We start from the raw sequence: 24,681 nt of genomic DNA on the forward strand, positions 1-24,681 counted from the left end.
GTCGACGGGGGTGGGCGGGGGGGGTGGTGGGCACGGTGTCCCCGCTCACGCTGCGGGCGGTGTCGGGCCGTGTGCGTGTGTGCACCCTTCACGCGGCGGGGAACTGACTCAAAGTCAAACACTCCCAGGCATTTGCGGCGTGGCCGCCAGCCCTCCCGCCCGAGGGGGCGGACGCAGCCCCTCCGGCGGCGCCGGGATCCCAGCTGAGCCCACGCTCACTCCCGGCCTCCCCCGAGCCAGCCGCTGGGGGCGTCGGCGCCACCCCCGGAGCTGCGGACCCCCGGGCCTGGAGGGTTTAGGACTGGGGTCGCCTCCCTGCTCCAATCCCTTATTGGAATCCACCGCCGCGGGGATGGGGGCCGGCTGTCCAACTTCAGCGCCAGAGGCCTGCGGCCCCCTTTCCTTCCGGCCAGCACCCCCTCCCCCTCGGTACGTGCACGAGGCGTCCAAGGCGTCGGAAAAAAGTCCCTGGGTGGCTTATTAATGACACGGGCAGGCAAAACAAAAAAAAAACAAAAAAACAAAAAACCACACGCGCTGCTCAGAATTCCGGCCCTGGTGGAGGAAAGTCCGAAGAAGAGGCATCCGGCCGGGCAAAGAGGTCCTGGGAGAAAGGTGTCAAGAAATCTTGGGGAGGCCCAGGCCGCTGGAGACATCCCAGCTACCGAGGCTCCGATTAGGAAGGGGTTCTGGGAGTGGAGGGGACAAATTCTTCTCCTGCCGGCCCTGCTCAGAGAGGTGTGAGCGCCACTGGACCAGAGGTGGGGGCTGGGCCTCAGATAGCCAAAGGGTCCCCACCCTACAGGCAACTGTTGGACCTGGAACAGCCAGGTCCCCCCTCTGACTCCCAGACCAAGCCTGATGCCTCCTTCCCCTAGCGCCTGGAGTCTCTGCCCTTCTCAAGACTTTGTGTCCCAGTGCAAGTATCAGAAGACCTTGCCTTTGGGTAATGTATCTTTTTAAAAAAATTTTTTTTTCAACGTTTATTTATTTTTGGGACAGAGAGAGACAGAGCATGAACGGGGGAGGGGCAGAGAGAGAGGGAGACACAGAATCGGAAACAGGCTCCAGGCTCTGAGCCATCAGCCCAGAGCCTGACGCGGGGCTCGAACTCCCGGACCGCGAGATCGTCACCTGGCTGAAGTCGGACGCTTAACTGACTGCGCCACCCAGGCGCCCTTTGGGTAATGTATCTTAATGGGGTAATGTAATGGGGTAATATATCCCCTCAGGCTTTGGGTAATGTATCTTAAAAATCATGGGGCACCGGGGTGGCTCAGTCGGTTGAGCGGCGGGCTTCAGCTCAGGTCATGATCTCTCAGTCCATGGGTTCGAGCCCCGCGTCGGGCTCTGTGCTGACAGCTCGGAGCCTGGAGCCTGCTTCAGATTCTGTGTCTCCCTGTTTCTCTGCCCCTCCCTCACTTGCACTCTGTCTCTCTCTCTGTCTCTTAAAAATAAATAAGCATTTAAAAAATGTGTTAAAAAAAATCTTGGGGGCACCTGGGTGGCTGACTTTGGCTCTCGCTGTTCATGAGTTCCAGCCCCATGTCGGGCTCTGTGCTGACAGCTCAGAGCCTGGAGCCTGCTTTGGATTCTGTGTCTCCCTCTCTCTCTCTGCCCCTTCCCAGCTCTCTCACTGTCTGTCTGTCTGTTTCTCTTTCTCTCAAAAATAAACATTAAAAACTAAAAAAAAAAAAAAAAAAAAAAAATCACGTTTGGAAGTAGAGAGCCCACGTGCAGCCCCAGCTTGGGCCCTCCCTGGAGCTCAGGATGGAGGTCCCTCCCTGGCATCCTGGGCAGGAGACCCCCTGACACTGCCTCCATCTCAGTTGAGGGAAGGAAGATCTAGTGCCTTCTTCTGGAGGACTTGGTGAGGGATGGAGGAGGGGGGATGTTCAGAGCATGTCTGCTCCACATGCTGCCTGGGCCACCTCACTGAACCCCTCTGATTGGACACCCAGAGCAGTGCCATTCCCATCCAAGTGGCGGCCCAAGAGTTTCCACTGGGACATGGAAAGGAAGGAGGAGAAATCATCTTTCTGTTTGGTTTTATCTCATCCTTTACAAGTTTTATCTGTGTTTACGGGGCAGGAGTGTGTTTGCACAGAACTATGGTATATAATTTTTAACCGGATGCGACTCCCTATCTCAGGAGTGCCCACTTGAACTTGGTCTTTACGGAAGAGGGTATGTCATCAGTGACATCTGGAGAGGATTGTCCAGAGGGGACAACCGAGTCACGTAGCCGGCCCTTCTTCACTCTCTGGCCTCCCTTGTCTTCCTGGCTTCATCATCTAACATTCTCCTCCCTTCCTCCCCTCCCGAAGCCTCCGCGTGACCTCATGGTTCCACTGCCCGTCAACTTCCGGTTGCTGGAATATGCTTTGTGCTTTCAGGTCTGCAGCGCTGGCAGTCTTCCCTCTGGAGGCCCAACCTTCCTTGAGCACCTGCAAATTCAGATGCCCCCGGCTGCTCTTTGAAGCTTTCCCTGCCGCTTACAACCCCCTGCAGATGCCTTCATTCACCCAAGTCACTCTATTGTGGTCATTTACCTCACCTGCCGGTGCATGTGTCTAGACGAGAAGCCGCTTGAGGGCCAGACCCAGGCCCTAGTCACATCTACATCCCATCCACATCCCGAACAGACAGGTGAATTTGCCCTGCCACGGTCGGGGACAGTCTGGGCCCAGCGAGGTTAATCGGTCTGCACAAGGTCGGGTCTGCTGACCCCACTAATCAGCTTGAGCCTCCTAATCCATCACCAGCAGGAACCTCGGGACAGACCCAGCAGTGCTTGTGGGAGCCGCTTGGGCCGTTTCGGCCTTCTTCTGCAGACCCCGTCTGGGAGGGGATGGGGCGGCTGAGCCATGTGTACCACCCTCTTCCTGCTCAGCACCTTGGCCATGCTCTGGCGCCGCCGATTCGCCAACCGGGTCCAACCGTGAGAGACCGACTGGGCCATGGGCTCGGGTGGTGGTGGGGAGAATCCACTGGGTGGGGCGAGAGCCCAGCCAAAGTCAGACAGAGGCTGCCTGGACCTCCAGGGAGGCTGGGAGGGGGGTTTGCCCGGAGTCCCTGAGGGGCTTCCCGTCAGAGCAGGGGGGAGTTTGCGGCCCTTCAGAGACTCTGGCCGAAGCCCCCAGTGCCACAGCCCAGCGTGGCTGGGTCCCGCGGGAGAGGGGGTCTGGGTCTGGGCACTGCCCACAGCCCTTCCCGCCTGTTTCTCCCACCCACAGAGAGCCCAGCGGACTCGATGGGGCGGTCGTGGGCAGCAACGTGGACACAGACCTCCAGTCCTCAGGCAGGTAAGGCAGCAGAGAACGTGGGGTGGAGGAGGGAGGGTGCATCTAAAGAAGCTGCCGCTCTCTCTGCCCCTGTCCGAGCCTGGGGAGGACCACGAGTGTGTGCGGGCACGCCGTATGCTGGCCCCTCGCCCCAGCCACCCTGTTCCCCGTGTGCCTGGTGGGCAGACTCAACGTCTGTTTTCTCCAGTTGGCCTTGGGAGCCCCCAGCCTCTCCTCTGGACCACAGCTGCTCTGCCTGTTTGTCCGAGTGTGGGCTGGTCCCCAGGGTCCCTTCTAGCGGCAGGCGCAGGGGGACTGGAGACAGGGATGGGGCAGAGGCAGCCCTGCGTTGCTTTGCTCGCTTTCCCTTCCCCCTCTCCTGCTGCCCCCGCTCAGCCTCAGCGACTCCTCTGCCTGAACCTCTAGCGGGATTCGCTGTCCGGTCCCCAATAGAAGGCGCAGGGAGAGCATGACATCATCGGCACTGAGTGCCATTGGCTGGGCAGCCCCTGCGGGCAGGACGCTGTCTCCAGTGGCCAGAAAGTTAACTCTTCCCTGGGCTGAAACCATGTGGCCTTTACAAGGGGTGAAGTTTTGGGAACTTCTGGGTTTTTCCTTCCCTGGGTGACCAGTGTCCTTTGATGACAGGGGCTCCTACGCCCATCAAAAAATAAAAAAACAAAAAAACAAACCAACAACACTGAAAAAGCAACAAATCTTTATTAAGAACGTACTGTTTTGCATGTTCTTTTGTGCCTGGGGACCTCCGGCTAGTGTGGGAGTCCTGTGTGAAGTGACATTCTTTCCTGCAAAAGGTCGACTAGCCGCCTCTCACCCCTAGTGAAACAAAGAGCATGATGCCCTTGGGCTCCAGGGCCCTTGGCAGGAAGGAGTCTCCCCACAGGGCTCAGGTGGCTGTGCCGGTCAGCATGCCTGCCTGCTGACGTGCCCCTGTGTCTCTTTCCGGGTGTGGGACCTGCCCGCAGCACCCCTTAGACACGCAGGGACTGGCGAGCCATGAGAACACGAGTCTCTCTCCATGCGTGGCCCCTAATTCCTCCTTGGTGCTGGGACTCCCCCAGGCTCTGAATGTCAGCAGGCCCACTGGGAAAGCTCTGGGCATGTGCCGGAAGCAGGAATTCCTGTGATGCCCTTCCTTGACATCTAGGCTAGCCGAGATGGTCACAATAGTGCCCAAGTACTCGTACCGGTGAAACGGGAGGACGGCTGCAGAATGACGGACACCGGGCCTCACACAGAGGAGGCTCTCACGTGACTGGTCCTCCCTGTTGAGTTTGGGTCTGCAGGTGCACAGAGTTCAAGTCCTGACTCCACTCATGCTGACTGAGAGACTCCGGGAAAGTTACGTGATCTTTTTATTGGCGTATAAACTTGGATTAGTAAGAGAAGGGGTTTGTGAGGTTGAAATTAAGATAATCGTAAAGCACTTGGCACGGCTGCTTAATAAATGCTGGCTGTTCTCTTGTTACATGACACTTGATTGGTGCTTTTTTTCTTCCCCAGAGGTCTCTCATGTATTAACTCGCTTGGAAATTTCAACAGTCCCAGAGGGTTGGCAAGACAAGTCCTTTCTTTCTTTCTTTCTTTCTTTCTTTCTTTCTTTAATTTATTAATTTATTTTGAGAGAGAGAGAGCACACACAAGCCGGGGAGGGGCAGAAAGAGAGGGAGAGAGAGAGAGAATCCCAAGCAGGTCAGGTCCGCGCTGTCAGCCCAGAGCCCGAAGCGGGACCTGAGCCACGAATCGTGAGAAGATGACCTGAGCCAAAATCAAGAGTTGGATACTTAACCTGCTGAGCCACCCAGGCGCCCCAAGACAGGTGTTTCTATCTCTCCGTTAATGTGGAGGAAACTGAGGGACTTGGCGTGTAAATTGCTCGCTCAAGGTCATCCATCTGATTTGGGGCTGATGGGGATTGACAGGTCCCTGAATTCAGGCAGGTCTATGTCCCTTGCAGCAAATGGGCCTGGACCCCCTGTCAGGAGAACAGAGCCGAATCTGGACCATCTGGCCCGGCCTGGCCCAGTCTGGTCTGGCCGGAAGGGAGTAGTTGCCTGTTAACTCCTCAGGACTCAGTTCATTGGAAAAATCGGCCCAACATCTAACCCCTCCTGCTTATAGTGGCTGCTCTGAAGGTCTGGCCTGGGCGGCACATGGGTTGAAATTTCTGCTCTCCAATTCCAGCTGCTTTCCTGGCCACTCCTACCCCCTCGGTAGTGGGGTGAACCGCTAGGCATGGGCTGGGAGGAAGAGGAAGTCCAGAAACACGGGAAGGCCATGCCCTTCAATCTTCTGACTACTGTGCTTTTCTGTTTAGGGAGAAAGAGCCTCTGAAGTAAGCCCTCATCTCTTCAGGCAGAGCTCGGCCCCGGGGACTGCGGTCAGCTGGCAGAGGCAGGTAGGGCAGGGCTGTGAGCCCTGGAGGGTAGAAGGCTGGGCTGGGGACAAGGAAGGAAGATTCTGCAAGGCCTGGCCGTGTGGGAGCAGAGCAGGCCACCTTCAGCTCTGTGGTCATCGATGGAGGTTGAGAATAAGGGGGGTGGGCTCCCATCCACTCCTACCTTGAGCCCGTTGTGGTCCAGGCCACGGGGCAAGGGTTAGTTTTCAGGGAATGACGTGTGATCCTGACTGCATTTTCTAGGCTTGGGGATGAGGTGGTGGTCATGCAGGGGGCCTGAGGGTAGTGCCAGAGGACTTGTAAGGGAGAGGTGGTGTTCTGGAATATCCATTCTGCATTGACACAAGCTCTTGCCTTGGCATGGGAGGAAGTGCTCATCTGGCCTGGTCTTCTGTTCCAGTTCAAGTCCTGGTTTGCCCCCTTCCCCGCAAAGGGTGCTTTGGAAGCAGCAGCAGCAGCAAGAAGGAGAATGGGAAAAAGCAGCAACGGAGAATGTAGGCCCCTCCCTTTCTGCCCCTGGACCTGCCTGTCCTCTCCTCACCCCAGGCCCTGGTCGTGGGGCTCCCAAGGCAAGGCCTGGCTGGGGCAGGCAGGAGGCGCAGAGATGTTTATTGCTCTGAGATGGGCTCCCTTCCTCTGAGGTCCAGAGAGGGACTTGGTGGGGTCTCCTGGATCAGCTCTGGGGCAACCCCAGCAGCCCAGGCTCGGGGAGGCATAGGTCGGGAATGAGGAGCCCCAGAACCGAGGGGTTGCTGATGGCTCATGTTCACTATGGAAGGGTTTCTCACTCACAAATTAAAAAAAAAAAAATTTTTTTTTTAATGTTTATTTATTTTTGAGAGGGGGAGAGAGACAGAGTCTGAGTGGGGGAGGGGCAAAGAGAGAAGGAGAGACAGAATCCAAAGCAGGCTCCAGGCTCCGGGCTGTCAGCACAGAGCCCGACGCGGGGCTTGAACCCATGAACTGCGAGATCATGACCCGAGCTGAAGTCGGCCGCTTAACCACTGAGCCACCCGGGTGCCCCACGTTCACAAATTTAATCCTTGCAATGACCTGAGGAGACCGGGCATGCTATTATCCACATTTTGGCAACGAGGAAACACAGGTGAATGAATTTGTCCAGGGTCATCTAGCCAGGTGGGGGAGACACCCAACTGGGGGACACCCCCCCTCCCACAGCCTCAGATGGAGGCTTTAAGCCCACGCTCTTACCCCCCAGGGCCCAGGCAGCCACTCTGGGAGAGAAGGGGTTCTCGGGCAGCCCCCCCAAGCTTGTGGTCCCAGGCCGTGTGATCTCAGTTTGCCGCGGGGGCGCTCACTTCCCTGTGGCACTTGCCTCTCCCCGGTCCCTAGAGCTCACCCCCTGTCACTCGCTGCTCAGCTGAGATTATCAGGAAGAAATGCCAGTTGGATCTGTGACATGTCTGCCTGCAGCTGCGAGCAGGCATCCCTCAGCTTGTCCCCCGAGTGTGGGTTTCTATGCGCGTGTGTGCATGCGTGCGCGTGTTCCAAAGGGCCAGTGGCAAGTGGGAAGGGGGGAGAGCGTAACCCTTGTTTGTGTCTGTCTGCTGACTGCTCAGTGCCGGTGGCCTCCTTTGCCCCTAGCTGCTCTTCCCATTTCTCTCTTCTTCGCAGTCCTGCCCGATCCAGAGCAGAGATAAAAGCAAATTTCCGCTTCTGCTCCCTGAGATCCAGGCGCAGACCCCGCAGGCAACTGCTCCCGACTGTCTGGAAACCATTCATCTTCCAAAGCCACCCCCCCCCACCCCTGCGCCCGCCCACACGTGCCCCCTCCCCCCCATCCAGCCCCCACTGGATTTCCCACCAGGGAAGTCTCAGCCTGGCCAGGCCCCTGGCCCTGCCTTCTGGAGGCAGCAGCTGGGGAATTCTCTAGACAGCCATCCCTCTGCGGCCCTGACTCCACCTCTGAGGGAAGGAGAGGGGAGATGATGCAGACAGAGGGGACCCACGCTGAAACCAGGGGGGAGGGGCCGCTGGTAAGGCGGGGAACCTGGCAGTGGAAGCCTCTAGAAGTAGGGCAGGGCGGAGTCAGGGGAAGGGTCACACCAGGGAAAGGAGCTCTGTGCTGGAAGGAGACAGAGCCCCACCGCCCACCTGACACGGGCCCAGGAGTTCGTGACCACCTGTCTCAGCTCCCATCAGCCTGTCTTTTTCCTGCGAGGCCTCACCTCCCCCGATGACAGGACTGTCAGGCTGAGGGCCACGGTGGCGGGGGGGGGGGGGGGGGGGGGGGGGGGGGGGGGGCGGCGGGGGGCGGGGCACTGCTCCGGGGACCCAGCCTGCGCTCCCCATCCTACCTTTGAGCTCGTCCTGTGCTCTGCTCGCTCGCTCGCCACGTTCCTGTCACTGCAGCCTCGCCTCTGCTCCCTGCCACTTCCAAATTGCCCTGTCTCCTTCCACTAGTCTGAGGAATTGTCAGGCCAAGGTCACCCTGGCTGGACAGGGGCTGGCTCGCGGCCCAGACACACATCCACGAAGCGACACCCCTTCGCAGCAGTCTTCTAGGAACCTGCTCAGGGGATGGGGGCTCCTGCAGGCTTCTGTCCCAGGAGAGGGGAGGGAAAGCCAGGGGAAGGGGTGCTGGGGGTGGGGAATGTGTTCTCGCCCGGCCTCGGTGGCTGCCGGGGGACCCTGGCAGCTGGGGCGCTGTGTGGGCTGGGTGTGGGGGGGGGGTGCTCTCCCGTACGGAGCAGGCTGGCTCTGGTGGGAGCAGATTGTGTTTACACCTTCCCCACACACCCAGCCCACGCTCGCCTCTTATTCCCGGGGCCTCTCCCACCCCTGGGCGCTGTGCACAACCAGCACATTTGCGTTCCTGCTGCAGGAAATTGCCACCCTCAGCCGAGAGCGTCTCTACAGAAGGCTGCCCGGGCCTGAGGCGCTCCTTCCTCAGCCCACTATCTCCCTCCCGCTGCAGGGGTGGACCTGAGATGTCCCCAAAAGGCCGAGTCCTTCTCCCCACCCCGTTTCCTTGGAAAGAGCTGCTGCTTGGGAATGGGGTCAGGGAAGCACTTGGAGGGGGCTCGGTAGACTGACCATAATAGGAAGGAGGGGATTAAGGGCGACCAGAGAGACAGAGCTGAGGCACCCCTGGTCCAGGGCGCTGGCCACCATGAAATAACAATGCGGGATCTAAGAGCGGGGAGTCTGGAGTCAGAGAGCCAGATTTGAATCTCGCCTTCCCCCATCACTTCCCGCCTCTGTGGCCTTGGGTGGGTTCCTGAACAGCCCCGCCTGGGGTTTCTCATACGAGGAAGGTAACAGGGAAGCTATTGTTGTAAGGGTTAAATTAGATAACGCGGAGAGCGTGCTTAGTACACACAGTCGGCGTTCAATGTATCTGAGCCGGGGTGACAGCGTTTGTGACCTGTCGCCTACTGAACAGGCAAGGTCGCAACCACAGTAGGTTCCGAATAAGCTAGTCCTTCGCCGCCTTCCTCACTCCGTGGCCCTTCCTGTCCATCTCTCTGCGATCACAGCAGTGGGGCGATGGGTAATTCTGAAAAAGTCAGAGGAGGGGTGCCTGAGTGGCTGAGTGGGTTGAGCGGCCAACTTTGACTCAGGTCATGATCTCACGGTCCAGTCCGTGGGTTGGAGCCCCGCATCGGGCTCTGTGCGGACAGCTCGGAGCCTGGAGCTGCCTCGGATTCTCTGTCTCCCTCTCTCTCTGCCCCTCCCCCGCTCATGCTCTGTCTCTCTCTCTCAAATACACATGAACATTAAAATATACATATATTTGAAAAAAATATACATATATTTGAAAAAGAGCACAGCACAGGGGCACCTGGTAAGACCCAGCTCTCAGCACCCAGTCAGGCCATACGAGGGAGCATCACTGTTGTCTCTGGGGGCCTAGAACTCCATCCCAGCCTCCAGTGGGAGTCCTGGCCTGGACACCTCCCTCCAACTGGTTCCACTTTCCGAATGCATCTCTGTTCCCAGAGAAGACAGGAGGTGATTGCCCTGATGCTTCTCTGTCCTCTGTCTGTATGCTAATCTCTCTGCTGGTTGGAGCCTGAGTGACAGGGAAAAGACTGCTCTGAGCTGCAGGGTGGCCGAGGGCAGCAGCTGGGAGCAGGAAGGTGCTGCTGTCTGCTGCTTCTGTGGCTGAGACTCAGGGTTGTTGCCAGTCTCTCCTGGAGACTGGAACATGACCAGAGAGCTAACGAGGTGGGGGGGGGGGGGCGGGGGGGGGGGGAGCAAGGGAAGCAGACATAGCAGCCGCCGCTGTCCTGTGTCACCTTAGGGTGCGGATGTGACCACGGGGAGTACCTCGCCCATCCCAAACGTGCAGTTGTGTGGATGCGGGCAGGGTGGTCCTGGGCCAGGGCGCCCAAGAGGCCCTGGCCCAAGACTAGGTGGGCGTGGCTCCCGATCTGAGGCAGGCACCAGGCACGAGAGCAGGGTCCCGGCGGTTCCCAGGGACCCTCTATAGGACCTCACTGTTAGGAAGAAGCCCAAGGCCTTGCGACAGTGGGAAGTAATGCTTCTTTGCGAGCCCGAAAAGAAGGAAAATGGCCAAGGTTTACGGTAATATGATAATGATACTAATAATATTATTAATAACGTTAATGTGTCTCAAACACTTATTATGTGCTAGGCAGTGTGCCAGGTGCTTTATTTATATGCATTGTCTCATTGATGAGGCAGGAACCGTTGTTATCATTCACCCAATAAGGAAAGTGAAGTTCACAGAGCTTGCTCAAGGTCACTCACAGCTAGTAGTGAAGCCAGGACGCCTGCCCGGGCGATGTGATGCCAAAGCCCGTGAAGGTGTTGGGGGGCGGAGGACTGAGTCTGGGCTTGAGGACAACCAGGGCACCGGGAATGATAGCTGTGGCCCCACCCCAGGGATGCCATTGCAGGTGGACGGGGAGTGGGGGGGGATGGGATTACCAGGGCTACTCCTGATGCATCATTCTAGGCTGAACCAGGCTCTGCCCCACCCCACCCCACCCCCACCCAAAGGCTAGATCCTGGGGGATCTGTCACCCCCTGCAGGGAGGAAGCCTTGGCTGCTCACAGGGATGACAGACATTGAGGTCATCACTCAAGCTCTGTTGTTGCCTTCAACCCCTGGGGGTGGGGCGGGGGCAGAGCCCTGGGGGTGGGAGAGGAAGGTGGCAGTGGCCCAGGCCCAGCCGGAGAGGGAGGAGGCTGAGAAGGAAGGCCTTGTTTATTTTTACAGGGGGAGGGTGCGGGGCTTCAGGGAGGAGGCGTCATGGAGTGGGACTTAAGCTGGAAACAAGTCCTTGTACCTAAGGACTGCAGACCCTCTCTGTGCGGTATATGCCCCCTAGTGGGGCTTAAGATTAGAGGGTGGCTGAGAAAATGAAAACAAAAAAGATTTACTGACCGACTATGACCTTTGAACCTGGATAGGAATGGCCAGGCGTGTGTCTGTGTGAGCGCATGTGCGCGCCCACACGCGTTTATTGCCATATGCAGAAGCCGGCTGAACGATGCATTGAAAGAAATCATTTAACGTGTTCCTTGGCCATCTATTTAACAAGCACGTACCGGGAGCCTGCAACATACACACCTTGTGGTAGGTGCCAGTGATGAAGGGGGACAGTGCCCGACCTGCCAGTGAGGACGACAGAAAGATCCCGGCCGAGGGAGCCCAGTCGCGCCCGCTCAGCCACTGCCTGGTCACATGACCTTTCCTTCTCCGGACCTCAGTCTCCCCATTTACTAGGCATGTGTTGCGTCGAACCCAAGTGGGCTGGTGCCAGGGTGTAAAGGACTCATGACCACCCTCAGAGAAAGAACCGTCTGGTAAAATGAAGGCGATGGACCACTTGACCTCTGGGGGCCCTCCAGACTCTCCCGATCAAAAGAGACTATAATGGACCGTCTTTGGAGATGCTGGCAGTGATCCGCCCGCTCGGCAAACGTTTATGGAGCGCCTGTGTGCCAGGCACTGTGGATGCAGAAATGAATTCCTGCCACAGACAATCAGGAAATTGGGCCAAGCAGAAGAAACAGACGCTTGACAACAGGCAGCACACACGCTGGTGACCCCAGGACTGTCTCAGCATCTGCCTGTTCCCTGCCTGTGGCAGGGGGAGGGGAAACCAAGCGGACCGCAGTGGTCTTGTCCGGGTGAGGAGACGAGATCAGAGCTCAAGAGAGCGTGGCGTTCCTAAGGATATGCACACGTCGGTGGGATCCCCAGACAGACACGGGGAAGGTGATCCGATGGAGGAAAACAAAAGCCCCCTGGAGAGAATACAGAAAGCGCTAACCGTCACAGAAACACGGGAAGATTGGACTTGATCGAATTCTTGGAAAGACACTATTTGCCAAGCAGAAATCTGAGAAAGGACCTGTATCCAAAACATACAAAGAAGTTTTACAATTCGATAAGAAGACAGCCCAGTGAAAGGGGGAGGGTTTGTTTTTTTTTTTAATTTTTTTTTTTCAACGTTTATTTATTTTGGGGACAGAGAGAGACAGAGCATGAACGGGGGAGGGGCAGAGAGAGAGGGAGACACAGAATCGGAAACAGGCTCCAGGCTCCGAGCCATCAGCCCAGAGCCTGATGCGGGGCTCGAACTCACGGACCGCGAGATCGTGACCTGGCTGAAGTCGGACGCTTAACCGACTGTGCCACCCAGGCGCCCCAAGGGGGAGGGTTTTAATAGACACTTCACAAGAAGGTATACATACGGCCAATAAACGCATAAAAGAAGATACACAGTAGCGTGAGTCATCAAGGAAATTAAATGCAAATTTAAAAACATGCAAATGAAAACCACATTGAGATTCTAGTGCACGCTCACATGAATGCGTAAGAAGACAGACCCTAACAGGCATTGGTGAAGGTATGGAGCAGCTGTTACCCTAGAAGACACGGCTGGGAAACCAGTTTGGCTGTTTCCTAGCAAGTTATCCAAGAGGAATGAAAACACAGGGCCACACCAAGGTTTGTACAGAGGTGTTCACAGCAGTGTTATTAATAACGGCTCCAAAGTGGAAACAACCCAAATATCCATCAACAGGTGAATGAATAAACGAGGGCTGTACGGAATTCTGGTCAGCGATAAAAAGGCAACGAACCGCTCTGTGGGCCACAACCCGGGGCACCGCGGGGAGCCAGGCACAAAAGAACACCCTCCTGTATGAATCCGTTTATAGGAGATTCTAGAACAGGCAGAACTAATCTGCAGCGACAGAAAGCAGATCAGTGGTTGCCTGGGGCCAGGGCTGGATCTGGAGACTGTGAAATAAAACCAGAGGTGCTCTTCAGGGCGATGACAGGGTTCTAAATCGTCACCGGGGTGGCGGTTATGCGGGTGTATCACTCACTAGACTATCGAATCGTACATTTTAAATGGATGCGTTTGATTGTATGTAAATTACACCTCAATAAAGATGACTTAAAGAGTTAAAAAAAAAAAATCAATGAAGACCTGATCCTTGTCTGGCTCACAGGCTGGTGGAAACAAATAATCACGAGACAGTGAGCATCATAAGAAGTATGCTCAAATAACAAGAGTTCTTTCTTTTTCAAGTTTATTTTTATTTATTTGGAGAGAGAGCGCGTGCGTGTGAGCAAGCAGGGGAGGGGCAGAGAGGGAGAGAGAATCCCAAGCAGGCTCGAAGCCATCACTACAGAACGCGACGCGGGGCTCGATCTCACGAACCATCAAAAATCGGACGCTTAACCGACTGAGCCACCCAGGCGCCACAAGAGTTCTGTTTATTTAGGGGCGCCTGGGTGGCGCAGTCGGTTAAGCGTCCGACTTCAGCCAGGTCACGATCTTGCGGTCCGTAAGTTCGAGCCCCGCGTCGGGCTCTGGGCTGATGGCTCGGAGCCTGGAGCCTGTTTCCGATTCTGTGTCTCCCTCTCTCTCTGCCCCTCCCCTGTTCATGCTCTGTCTCTCTCTGTCCCAAAAATAAATAAACGTTGAAAAAAAATATATAAAAAAAAAAGAGTTCTGTTTATTTAAAGTGCTCCCTTGTGCCAGGCCCGTGGAAGTGTTTTGCATGTACTGTTCTAAAATTCCAGATAAGAAAAGAGGCTGAGAGGCACCTGGGGGGGGCTCAGTTGGTGAAGCGTCCGACTTTGGCTCAGGTCATGATCTCACGGTTCGTGAGTTCGAGCCCCGCGTCGGGCTCTGTGCTGACAGCTCAGAGCCTGGAACCTGCTTCGGATTCTGTGTTTCCCTCTCTTTCTGCCCCTCCCCTGCTCGTACTCTGTCTCTCTCACTCTCTCAAAAATAAACAGTAAAAAATAAAAATGGAAAAAAAATAATAAAAAGAAAAGAGGCTGAGACAGAGGGGGAGGTCATTTGCCCAGGGATACTCAGCTAGAAGCAGCAGGGCTGGGGCTCGACTCCAAGCCTGTCTGGGTGCAGAGCATTGCTAAACCAGCCTGCGACAGAACGCCGAGGAAAGAGCTCGGGACCGTTGCAGCTTCTCAGGTGAGACTTTGCGGAGGGGGTATTGACATAGGAGTTGGAATTTGCTCAGCAGAGAAGAGGATGAAGGGAAGGAAATTTCAAGGCAAAGGGAACAAACAGTATAAGCAAAGGCTGGGCAACAGTCGTGAGAAGGCAGGGTTTCTGGGAATGGAGAGACGTGTCCTGAAAAGAGGAGAAGAGGTCAACAGGACATTACACATTCTTCACATACGCCCTTATTTTTTAAGAACCCATTAAGCCATAATTTTATGAGAGGCAACAGCTCTTCAAAGCAGGCAAGTGAAATGCCTGCTGTTGGCAAACACAGGAAAGAACCCACTGCAATGCCAAGGTCGCCTCTTCTCCATAAATAGGGTATACTTTATTTATTTTTTTAACGTTTTCTTTATTTTTGAGAGACAGAGAGCCTGAGCAGGGGAGGGGCAGAGAGAAAGGGAGACACAGAATCCGAAGCAGCCTCCAGGCTCTGAGCTGTCAGCACAGAGCCCGATGCAAGGCTCAAACTCGTGAACTGTGAGATCATGACCTGAGCTGAAGTCACATGCTTAACTGACTGAGCCATCCAGGTACCTCTCCTTTTATTTTGCCCTGACTCGTTCTTTCGGAGAGTTATAATTAAAAAAAAAAAAAAAAAAAAAAAAAAAAAAGATTTGGGACATGTCGATCAGATAATTTAGGATGGTTTTGACTCTAACAGAACACCAAACTAAAGATGGCCGAAACAGTAAGGAGATTTTTTTTTTTTTGAATCGCACATTCTGCGTGTCACTGAAACTAACATGCCATTGTTTGTAAGATGCCTCTCGCATTCAGAAACTCAGTAAAATGTAAAAATATGTGACTCTGAATCAGAACAAAAGGTCTGAAGGTAGGGGGCTCCAGGACTGGGATTTCGGCAGTTCATCATCGCAGACTCTACGTTTTTGGTTTCCACTCTGCCGGGTCAGATTTTGGCCTCTTGCTTTGCAGCAAGCCTCACGGATGCAAGATGGCTGCCACAGCCTCGAGCATCACATCTTCGCGGTGTCCCAAAGCCAGAAGAGAGGCTGCTGTTTTTCAAAACAAGAAAACTTTCCCCATCTTGGCAGAATTGCATCACAAACCCATTTCTGAATTCCTGGCAGAAGGAATAGAGTTACCGCAAGGGTCTGGTGCAGACTCACCCTTAGGGCTGGGGAGGAGCTTCCCACCACTGGAGCACAAAGTCGTCCAGTAGCTCTATTCCGTTTGTAAGATGTAGAAACAACAGCTGTGGGCTGGCGATGAACGGTGCTGCTGCACAGACGAACTTCCTATAAATCGTGGTGCCACTGTTCACAGTGTAAGCAGTCCACTGCTTGGGATAAACCTGCCCACCTTCTGTTCTGGCTGATGACGGGAAAGATTTCCTTTCCGGGTTAAGAAATTAACCTCAATATTCCAAAGACTCTGTTTCCTATTCATGTGGGTTTCAGACACCATGTTTTAAATCCTATCAGTGGATGGGACTCCGCAAGCTAACCACCTGAACATAGCAGGACAGCTGACTGCATTTCACCCCGGTGCTCAGAGCCAAGGTCCTGGACCAGCACTTTGGCTCTGTGCAGCTTGTGATCTACTTCTGTCACTTACGGCTAGACTGTGTGACTCCTTCCACGTCAGTAAATACAGAGCCACACTAGCCTTGACTGACAGCTACATAATAATTCCCCCGTACGTTAAAAACTCTAACGTCCCAGACCTCACCAGCAATGAGCGCAGAAGAAATCACAACGCTACCACTTTGGTCTCAACAGCTCTGAACCCCTGCCTGCTAGTTCAGAAATCTGATGCATCCTTTGTTGTCTTTCCCACTGATTTCTGGACTGCCCGGGCAGCGTGCCTGACATGTGCTCCGGCACCAGCCCGCTCACTGCGTTTTGCTCTGTCCTCTTGGCCACTGCCCAGCCGCCCGTGCCAGCCCACCCGCTGCGAGCCTGCTGCTCTTCCATTAAGTGCCTTGTCGGTGTCAAAGTTACACTGTGGACCATGGCACAGGGGCTCCGCACCACACAGTAGGTGGCAACTGGTCTGGGACTCAAGACGCCCCTGCCAGAGCCCAGAGCCTCACAGTCTTGTACCCATCAACCCCTGCAGCCTGCCCTCCTCACCCCTCCTGCCCTAAAGTGGCTCAAAACCATGGAACAGGTGCCCCCCCCCCGCCCCGCCCGCCGATTCCATCCCTAACCACCCCTACAAACACACAAAACCCCTCTTTGCTCCCCTCCCCCCACACCCCAAAGCCCTGTAATAGGACTGATTTATAGATACATGCAGTTCAGTAAAACTTAGTGCTAAAAGCATGGATTCTGCAGGGCTGAGATCAAACCCTGACTCCAGCAGTTACTAGTTGTGTGAATTTGGGAAAGTTACCTCGCCTCTCAATGCTTGCATTCCCTCCTCTGGAAAACGGGGGTAGTGACGGCACACTTCACAGGGCCGTGGTGCAGATTAAAGCAATCGACACACATAGGGTCCAAAAGTCGTGAATGGCACATAGTAGGTGCTATGAAGTGTTCGCGATTACTATGTTTTGCCTGCAGCAGGTTGCTTGCCGACAGACAAGCAGCTTCTCGTAACTTCTACCCTCAAAATTCCCTCTCCAAGTCTGAAATGAAAGGAACTTAGTTTACAGGGAGGGAACCCACGCTTCCTTTTAGTAATACACAAAACAGTGCCTTTAAGGGCAAGACAGAGACCCTTAAGAGTCAATTTCACATGACAGAAGTTACTGCTAAGTGAGTCAACTATTATTTGTTGAGCGCTTACTGCCGGCAGAGGCAGCGGAATACCAACGAGGCCCTGTGAGGAAATTAAAAAAGAAAAAAAAAAAAAATTAAAAGCGACGTCTCCTGCCTTGAAGAACTTATAATCAAAATTAAGGGAGGCAAACATAAACAAATGTGGTAACATGAAGATAAACGCCTGCGACATTCGGCCATATACAGAAAAATATAACCCAGACGAAATGCCCCTGAGAACCTTGCTAAAAGGGTCGAAGAGAATGGGGAGAGGCTAATGCAGAAGGTTTCCCGGGCTTGCAAACTTAATTTCCAAACAGGTGTAAATTGTGGCCCTGACTCGAGTTGTTTCTCCCGATTGCTACTTCAAACACGGAGCCAGAGTGTTGCCTGAAAAACAGCGGTCACAAGGGGCGGTGGGTGCTACACCATTCCCAGTTTTCATAATTTATTTGCCCCCCCCCCCGTCGGAATTAAAGCCACACGGCGAGAGCCGCTGAGGGTCAGTCGGATAGCTGCTCGCTGGCGCCCCCTGCCGCCGGAGCCTCCCCGCCCCCCGCCCCAGCTTCACCTGCTGCGGCGCTCGACGCCCCTACAGCGCCCCGGGAATCAGCACCCCCTTCTCTAACGCAACCCATCACCCGGATGACCCCTCCCCGCCCTAGGTGAACTCCGCAGGGCAATTAAGAACGAAATCCGGCCGGGCCTCGGTTTCCTTATCCATTTCCCTCGTGAGCCCCCCAGCCCCGCCCCCCACTTTGTAAGCCAACCCAGTCTTGGCCAGGGACAATCCGTGGACACGAGATAAATGGCTGTAACTGAAACAACCGTCCATCTTCGTTTTCTTCAAAGATCAGGCCTCCCACCCCAGGCTCTCTACTGTCCCTGGTGGCGGCCACCGCAGCTCCAGGCTCTCGCTGAGGTTGCAGCCGCCCCCAGCGACGGTTGTTTGGACTACATTTCCCATGAGCCTTTTCCCAGCATCGCGAGAGCTCTGCCGAGACTGCCGCGAAGACTTGCGCGCAGGCGCGGTTCCGCCTTCTCTTCGAAGCAGGCCGCGTGGCTGGGAGTCATGGCGGCCTCTGTCTGGCCCGAACGCGACGAGCAGTCTCGGGTGTTTGGTGCTGGTAAGGCTGCGGTGGTCGGGAAATGGGGTCTTCCTTGACCCGACGCTGGTTCACTTGGCCCCCCTGCCCCTTTCTTCAGAGGCCACGATAAACCGGCGTCGCGTCTACCGTGGTTGGGGTTAGTTGAGATGCTGGGTAAAAGAACGCTTTCTGAATGGTTCGAGTGTTAATGGCTGGTGGGAGAAAGCTCAAGCCCTTTTTTGGAACCTTTATTTTTCAGGGAGGTTCTTCCAGCCTGCGCAGCCCGGTGAGCCTCACAGCCACCGCGTGCCGACCCTGCAGGTCTCCCAGGGCCGCCCCGGAGAGGGCACCCGAGTACTTCCTCCTGGAGGGTCTTGTGAACGGCCCCATTCCGTAGTTTTTATTCCATCCTACAGTTAGAAGTGGGATGGCAGATTTTGGAAAGTCGTAAGTTTACAGCGAACCGTCCATGCTCACTTTTCCCTTCCCCACAGGCTTTTCTTCGGCGTCTGCGGAGACCGCGAGCTGCAGACCCGCAGGTTGAAGTTTAAAAGTGACGGATGGAGCCCTGAAACGGGTAAGAATGGGTGCCGGCAGGACCTGGGTGGTCACCAGAAGTGAGAAAGTCGAGATGATGTGCAGGCCTGTCACGTTCGGCCGCCTCACCCCGTATTCTGATTTTAAGTTTAATTTTATGAACACGTTGACGCATAAATCCAGTTAGGGTGAGAAAAGTGGACCCAGAATCCGGAAATGAGTAGGGTCTGTGCCAGTGTAATTTGGGGCCACTAGGTGTCACTGTTTGGAACCAAAATGGTTGCTGCATACTGGGGTGCAAGAGAGACTCAGGAAATGGGTGTTGGTTGCGGTGGGGGTGGGATTTAGAAATGTTTGTGCGTGATTTAAAGTTATCCTTGTATGAAAGGACATCTGTTCTGAAGAGTTCTGATGCCTTGAGGCTCAGCTTTTTAAATAACCAGTCTTGAGAACGTCTTAACGTTGCTTCTGTTAGGATGAAGTAGGTTGTCTGTGTTTCTCTTATAGATGATTTAAAGTTCTGGGGTTTATTTATTTTTTAATGTGTGTTTAATTTTGAGAGGGAGCGTGAGCAGGGGAAGGGGGAGAGGGAGACACAGAATCTGAGGCAGGCTCCAGGCCTCCAGCGGTCAGCACAGAGCCTGCCATAGGGCTCGAACCCATGAACCGTGCATGAGACCATGAGCTGAGCCGAAGTCTGGTGCTTAACTGACTGAGCCACCCAGGCACCCCAGGTTTGGTTTGGTTTGGTTTGGGTTTTTTTTGTTTTTTTTTTTTTGTTTTGTTTTCAACGTTTATTTATTTTTGGGACAGAGAGAGACAGAGCATGAACGGGGGAGGGGCAGAGAGAGAGGGAAACACAGAATCGGAAACAGGCTCCAGGCTCTGAGCCATCAGCCCAGAGCCCGACACGGGGCTCGAACTCACGGACCGTGAGATCGTGACCTGACTGAAGTCGGATGCTTAACTGACTGCGCCACCCAGGCGCCCCGGTTTTTGTTTTTTTTTTTTTTTTTTTTTTAATGTTCATTTAATTTTGAGAGCATAAGCAGGGGAGGGACAGAGAGAGAGGGAGACAGAATCTGAAGCGGGCTCAGAGCTGTCGGCGCAGAGCCCAACACGTGGCTAGGGGCTGGAACTCACAAACGGTGAGCTCATGATCTCAGCCAAAGTCAGATGCTTAACCGACTGAGCCACCCAGGCGCCCCGGTGAAAACCATTGAGTGTAAGGGTTTTTGTGATGAAATTTCTATTAATGGAAATAAGTCTTTTTAGCTCTTTGCCAGAATTGCATAAGTTAGGGTCCCTTTAGTGTCCCATCTGTTAGATTTCAGGGATGCGAGCCTCCCAGGATTGTTACCCCCTGAGTAAGGGAAGTGGTGTGGAACCCTGCTAGGCTCCTTCCCAAACAGTCTCCCACCAAACGATTTCTAACAAGTCTTATGTGCAGTAGTTATTTTCTCCTTTGCTACTGAGTAAAGAAACTGAGCTTAGAGTTACATAGCTGTTATTTATTGTTGTTTTTTTTTTTTTTTTTTTTTTTAATTTTTTTTTTTTTTTCAACGTTTATTTATTTTTGGGACAGAGAGAGACAGAGCATGAACGGGGGAGGGGCAGAGAGAGAGGGAGACACAGAATCGGAAACAGGCTCCAGGCTCCGAGCCATCAGCCCAGAGCCTGACGCGGGGCTCGAACTCCCGGACCGCGAGATCGTGACCTGGCTGAAGTCGGACGCTCAACCGACTGCGCCACCCAGGCGCCCCAATTGTTGTTTTGTTTTTAAAGAACCATAAAAATAGGGCAAATTGTGTGGGGGTGCTAAAACCATTTTTTAGTCTCATTGAAGAATTATTGAGGTCCGATTAGACCAGTTGGTGGGGGGGGGGGGTGCGGTTAGACCAGTGGTTCTCTGCTGGGGGGTGGAGGATGCTAATGGGATCTAATGGATGCTGCTTAGTATCCTGCAATGCCCAAGACCGCCCCCCACGACAAAGACTATCTCCCCAGAACCTCAGAGCTGAGGTTGATGAAACCTTGTATTAGATGAATTTGAAAGATGCAGGCTCTAGTCTCAGGCTGTTGTGAGATAACCCCAGCAGAGCTTTATCTCTTTGTCAGACAGTGTTACTGCTTTCCAGACCTGGCTATACCTCGGAACTACCTGCAAAGTGTTTAAACGTACACCTCCAGCCACGGGTGTGCGTGGCCCTGGAGTGAGCCCAAGAATTGTGTGGCTGTTTCAAGAATAGTTGTATGGGAGAAATGAGACAATCTGATCTACTTTTAGCTCAGGGATTTTTATTGCAGCAAGATTATAGCCCTGGCTATTTTTAAGTAGCTCTTGGGGCAGATCTATAATCCTCTGCTTAAAAAACTGATCTTGCGCTGTGGATCCTTTCATACGCATAGGTGAGCGAAGGAGAAATGACCTTGTGTCATGTTGCCTCTTGGCAGCAGGTCCCCTTTGTACAGTTGGCCTTGAACGGGCTTCCTGGAAGAAGTAACCGCACTGTCTGGAGCATTTTACCGACAGATAAACCCCATACTCCGTTCTCAGGCACTTTTGCTCAGGTAGAACCTGTCTTTCAAAGGGCAGGGGGGCACCTGGGGGGCTCGGTTGGTTGAGTATCCACTTAGGCACAGGTCATGATCTCCCGGCTCGAGGGTTTGAGGCCCTTGGAGCCTGCTTCGGATTCTGTGTCTCCCTCTCCCCGTGCCCCTCCCCTGTTTGTGCTCTCTCTCTCTCTCTCTCTTTCAAAAATAAACATTAGAAAAAGTTGGGGCGCCTGGGTGGCGCAGTCGGTTAAGCGTCCGACTTCAGCCAGGTCACGATCTCGCGGTCCGTGAGTTCGAGCCCCGCGTCGGGCTCTGGGCTGATGGCTCAGAGCCTGGAGCCTGTTTCCGATTCTGTGTCTCCCTCTCTCTCTGCCCCTCCCCCGTTCATGCTCTGTCTCTCTCTGTCCCAAAAATAAATAAACGTTGAAAAAAAAAAGAAAAAGTTAAAACTAACGGGCAGGAAGTGTCATTGAGTCAGATCTGGGATGCTGGGTACATCTAGGCACTAGGTGTCAACAGTTTTTACCTTTGAAGGAAAGTTAATACACAAGTTTGAGAATACTTAACGAGGGACGTAGAGCAGAATTTGGTAGGGGAAGAATGGAATCTGCCTGCGCTGTAACTGGCTGGCTGGTGGGAGCTGAGTCCGTGATGATGTAAAGTTATCCCTGTCTGAAGGCAAAGAAAGGCCTTTCTGTGTGGAATGTGGATGTCTGAGACTCAGTTTCCCAGGTTGGCTCTCTGGAAAATTCAGGTCTGATTTGAAAGTGAGCTGCTTGAGAGTACCCGTGTGTATCTTCAGCAGGTTTTTCTCTTGCAATTTCTCCTCGCCAGGTACAGTCCCAGCCTCGGTTTCTGAGGCTGAAAAAGGACCCTCCAGAAGTAGCTGCCAGCGGCGACGTGTCTGAAGAGGCTTTCTGGTGTGTGTAAGGAGAGACCTTCTGAACAGACGCGGCTGGCATGTTTGGTTTTGCCGCTCCTGCCCTGGGCTTAGGATTGTGCTGAGCGGCAGGGAGATTGTAACACAGGTCTGTTTTCTTTGCCAGATGTCCGCAGTGTGTGAGTAGGGAACTGCTTCTCCTCAAGTAAGTGAAATGATTCTTCCCCTGTTGCTTTGTAGTGTTTCTGTCTTTGTTTTTCTAAGAAGCCCCGCAAGCCTATGATGGTTAGTTATCCCTGTCTGAAAACCTCGGCTGAGGGGAAACCCATCTATTCTGAGGCTTTGGGGTTTGTCTCTGTGCTCTTAAAAGTTCAGGCTTGGGGTGCCTGGATGGCTCGGTCGGTTAAGCCTCCGACTCTTGACTTGGGTTCAGGTCATGATCTCCTGGTTCATGAGCTCAAGCCCTGTGTCGAGCTCTGCCCTGACGGTGTGGTGTGCGCTCGAGATTCTCCGTCTCTCTGCCCCTCCCCGTTTGCACTCTGTCTTTCTTAAAAATAAGTAAAAAACTTAAAAGAAAAGTTCAGGCTGTATCAGGGATCAAACTGAATGGACTCCAGAGGGAACTGTGTCTACCCGGCCAAGACCCCACGCATTGTCCCTCTGCAACTTGAAAACCGACAGTGCGGCTGCCTTGTCACGCTCTAGGCCCCTTGATTAATGGTTCTGACGGTACAGGCTGGAGGTGGTGCGAGAAGTGGGCAAGTAGCCCGGTTTGGGGTCATGTTCTTGACCGGGGTATGAAAGAGTGCTTGTCACACATTTTAAGGAAATGAAAGCAGTCTTTGAAGCAGATGGGAATGTAGAACGTCTGCCAGCTGTGGCGGTGTGAATGTACGAGGACCGGGACCCCCTCGGCACCGCATCCTGACATTCAGGAGAGAAGGGCCGTCCTGACACTGGCAGGGCTGTCAGGTTTCCGGGTGCTTTGTTTCCAGCAGCCGGGAGCTCTCCGCAGGGTTCACTCCGATCGTGTGATCACGTCTGCGCGACGTGACTGGCGAGAGCCGCCTCGGGTGGCAGAGGGCCGGGTTGGCTGGCACGTGAGCAAGCAAGTAGCAGAGTGGTGCTGGGCCGGGACTGTGTCTGGCGCTGTTCCCCTTGAAATGCCAGGCTTGAAGTGGGCACGTGGCCTTTTTCTGTTCACATTGGGAGGTATGTGTGGGCTCTTTAAGGTCACATATTTGTTCAGTCACCAAGGCAGCTAGATTTGGGGTGGGATTTAATAAGCCTGAAAACTGGCCCCAGCAGCTTACAGCCTGGAAGTAAAACCCAGTAAAACCCAGTAAAAGGATGTGTTAGCGAGTGGGGAAACCCGCTTCTAGCGTTATGGTTGCCGCTGAGTGGATGTGACTGCTCCACGGGACTTGCATAGACATTTAGGTCTGACTTGCAAAGTTTTACCTCCAGAAGAGGGTCAGATGTGAATGTCTCCAGACTGGCCATTGCCAGACACTGTTCCCTTTGAGCATCAGCTCCCCAGGGCACGCTGCAGTGTCGAGTCCCCTGGGAACCGCACCGGCCTGCACCGATGGTGCCTTCAACAGTGTGGGCCTAATGCTTGGCTAGAACGACTGCTGCTACCATTGCCTTTTCTTCTCTAAATTAGGGTCTTTAAACGTAGCCTTCAGTTTTGAGTCACCCGGTTGGCCGTTCTATCGAATGATTCTCCTTTGGTCTTGCAGGTTCTCTCCCCAGTGACGCCAAGTTCTGTGCCAGTTACTAATGCCTGTGAAGCAATTCCCCCCTGCCCCCCGCCAAAGGAGAGCGGCTTCAGAATTGTTTGGACTTCGTCTCCAAAAAGCAGCCAAAGGCTATGAGTGACTTTATCCCGGAAAATAGTTGGCAGTTGGTCAAATCAGGGCATAGCTAAGAATATCCAGGATGCAACCTTTTAGCCGACGTGGGTATAATTCGCTCATTGCATTGGCGAGAATGTGGTGGCGGTGGACGGAAGGCGGTTACCGTGTACACATTCTGTTCGAGGAAACTGAGGGGACACAGGTGTTCAGCCTCGGGAGAACGTTTCATCAGGGTGGGTTTCCTGTGAAGTTCTGTCTTGGGCTTAAATTTTGAAGTACAAATAAAAGTGTTTGAAAATGGGCTTTGTGCCATTGTGGATTCCACACTGAGACCCACGTTATGGGATTTTACTCCGTGCTCAGCTAACAGTGTTCTTGTAGAAGTCAGAGTTTCAGAGAATACCATTAAGTAGGGTTAACAGTTAACACAGGATGCGGTTGGATGTTTTGTTTGCTAAGTTTCCCCCCAAGTCGATTTTCTGCCCCTCTTAATGGGTGGCCACCCACAACTTTAGCACTTCTCGCATCTGACAGATTGACAGAGTGTTCTGATAGCTGCAGATGTGAAGGGGCTAGGGACAAAGTGTTACAGACGCAAGGGGGTCAGGGTCAGGAGTCCTAGCTTGGGCTGTGCTGGCTTATCAAGGTAGTCGTGTTTCTTTACTAGTAAAGGTCATTGTGTCAGACCCCAGGATGGACTGACTCTGTACCATGGGTCCCACATTTGATGGTATTCTTTCTGGACCACGTATTCTATCCAGAGAAACATACTCAGTACCGTGCTATCCTGGAGACGAAGGGACAGTTTGTTGCCAAGCTAAAGTGGTGAGAGGCCTTGGCCTCCTGCTG

At 53.9% G+C, this 24,681-nt stretch overlaps 1 protein-coding gene, 2 long non-coding RNA genes and 1 other non-coding gene across 7 annotated transcripts; 3 read left to right on the top strand and 1 right to left on the bottom strand.

Annotated features, from left to right (window-relative positions):
- Positions 1 to 48: 48 nt before the first annotated feature.
- PRCD (photoreceptor disc component) lies at positions 49 to 11,936 on the top strand. 4 transcript variants are annotated; one of them, XM_045489720.1, is made up of 7 exons: positions 49 to 946; positions 2,397 to 2,649; positions 2,766 to 2,941; positions 3,237 to 3,305; positions 5,623 to 5,703; positions 9,971 to 10,254; positions 11,107 to 11,936. In XM_045489720.1, exons 3-5 carry the CDS (start codon positions 2,868 to 2,870, stop codon positions 5,642 to 5,644), a joined length of 165 nt encoding a protein of 54 aa, XP_045345676.1. In that variant the 5' UTR covers positions 49 to 946; positions 2,397 to 2,649; positions 2,766 to 2,867; the 3' UTR covers positions 5,645 to 5,703; positions 9,971 to 10,254; positions 11,107 to 11,936. The 4 variants fall into 4 exon arrangements, with proteins under 4 accessions (XP_045345676.1, XP_045345677.1, XP_045345678.1 ...); XM_045489721.1 differs by lacking the exon at positions 9,971 to 10,254; XM_045489722.1 differs by lacking the exons at positions 9,971 to 10,254; positions 11,107 to 11,936 and adding an exon at positions 6,104 to 6,521 and having other exon boundaries at positions 50 to 946.
- LOC123604057 lies at positions 9,135 to 16,775 on the bottom strand. Its single transcript, XR_006715191.1, has 3 exons — positions 16,545 to 16,775; positions 15,317 to 15,445; positions 9,135 to 9,223 (listed from the first exon to the last, which is right to left on the bottom strand). It is a non-coding gene; the product is annotated as an uncharacterized LOC123604057 (long non-coding RNA).
- A 1,140-nt stretch (positions 16,776 to 17,915) lies between these two features.
- On the top strand, positions 17,916 to 24,133 carry LOC123604056. Its single transcript, XR_006715190.1, has 5 exons — positions 17,916 to 18,039; positions 18,495 to 18,577; positions 21,928 to 22,013; positions 22,140 to 22,178; positions 23,716 to 24,133. It is a non-coding gene; the product is annotated as an uncharacterized LOC123604056 (long non-coding RNA).
- On the top strand, positions 21,734 to 21,817 carry LOC123604726. Its single transcript, XR_006715459.1, has one exon. It is a non-coding gene; the product is annotated as a small nucleolar RNA R38 (small nucleolar RNA).
- Positions 24,134 to 24,681: the final 548 nt, after the last annotated feature.

Source organism: Leopardus geoffroyi, chromosome E1 (assembly GCF_018350155.1).
Source record: "Leopardus geoffroyi isolate Oge1 chromosome E1, O.geoffroyi_Oge1_pat1.0, whole genome shotgun sequence".
NCBI lineage: Eukaryota > Metazoa > Chordata > Mammalia > Carnivora > Felidae > Leopardus > Leopardus geoffroyi.

What these genes read in the sequence shown, in the direction of transcription:
- PRCD (XM_045489720.1), top strand. Translation starts at nt 2,868, where the DNA reads ATGTGTACCACCCTCTTCCTGCTCAGCACCTTGGCCATGCTCTGGCGC. An exon ending in TTCGCCAACCGGGTCCAACC is followed by an intron (nt 2,942 to 3,236) that starts GTGAGAGACCGA and finishes TCCCACCCACAG; the next exon opens with AGAGCCCAGCGGACTCGATG. An exon ending in GACCTCCAGTCCTCAGGCAG is followed by an intron (nt 3,306 to 5,622) that starts GTAAGGCAGCAG and finishes TTTTCTGTTTAG; the next exon opens with GGAGAAAGAGCCTCTGAAGT.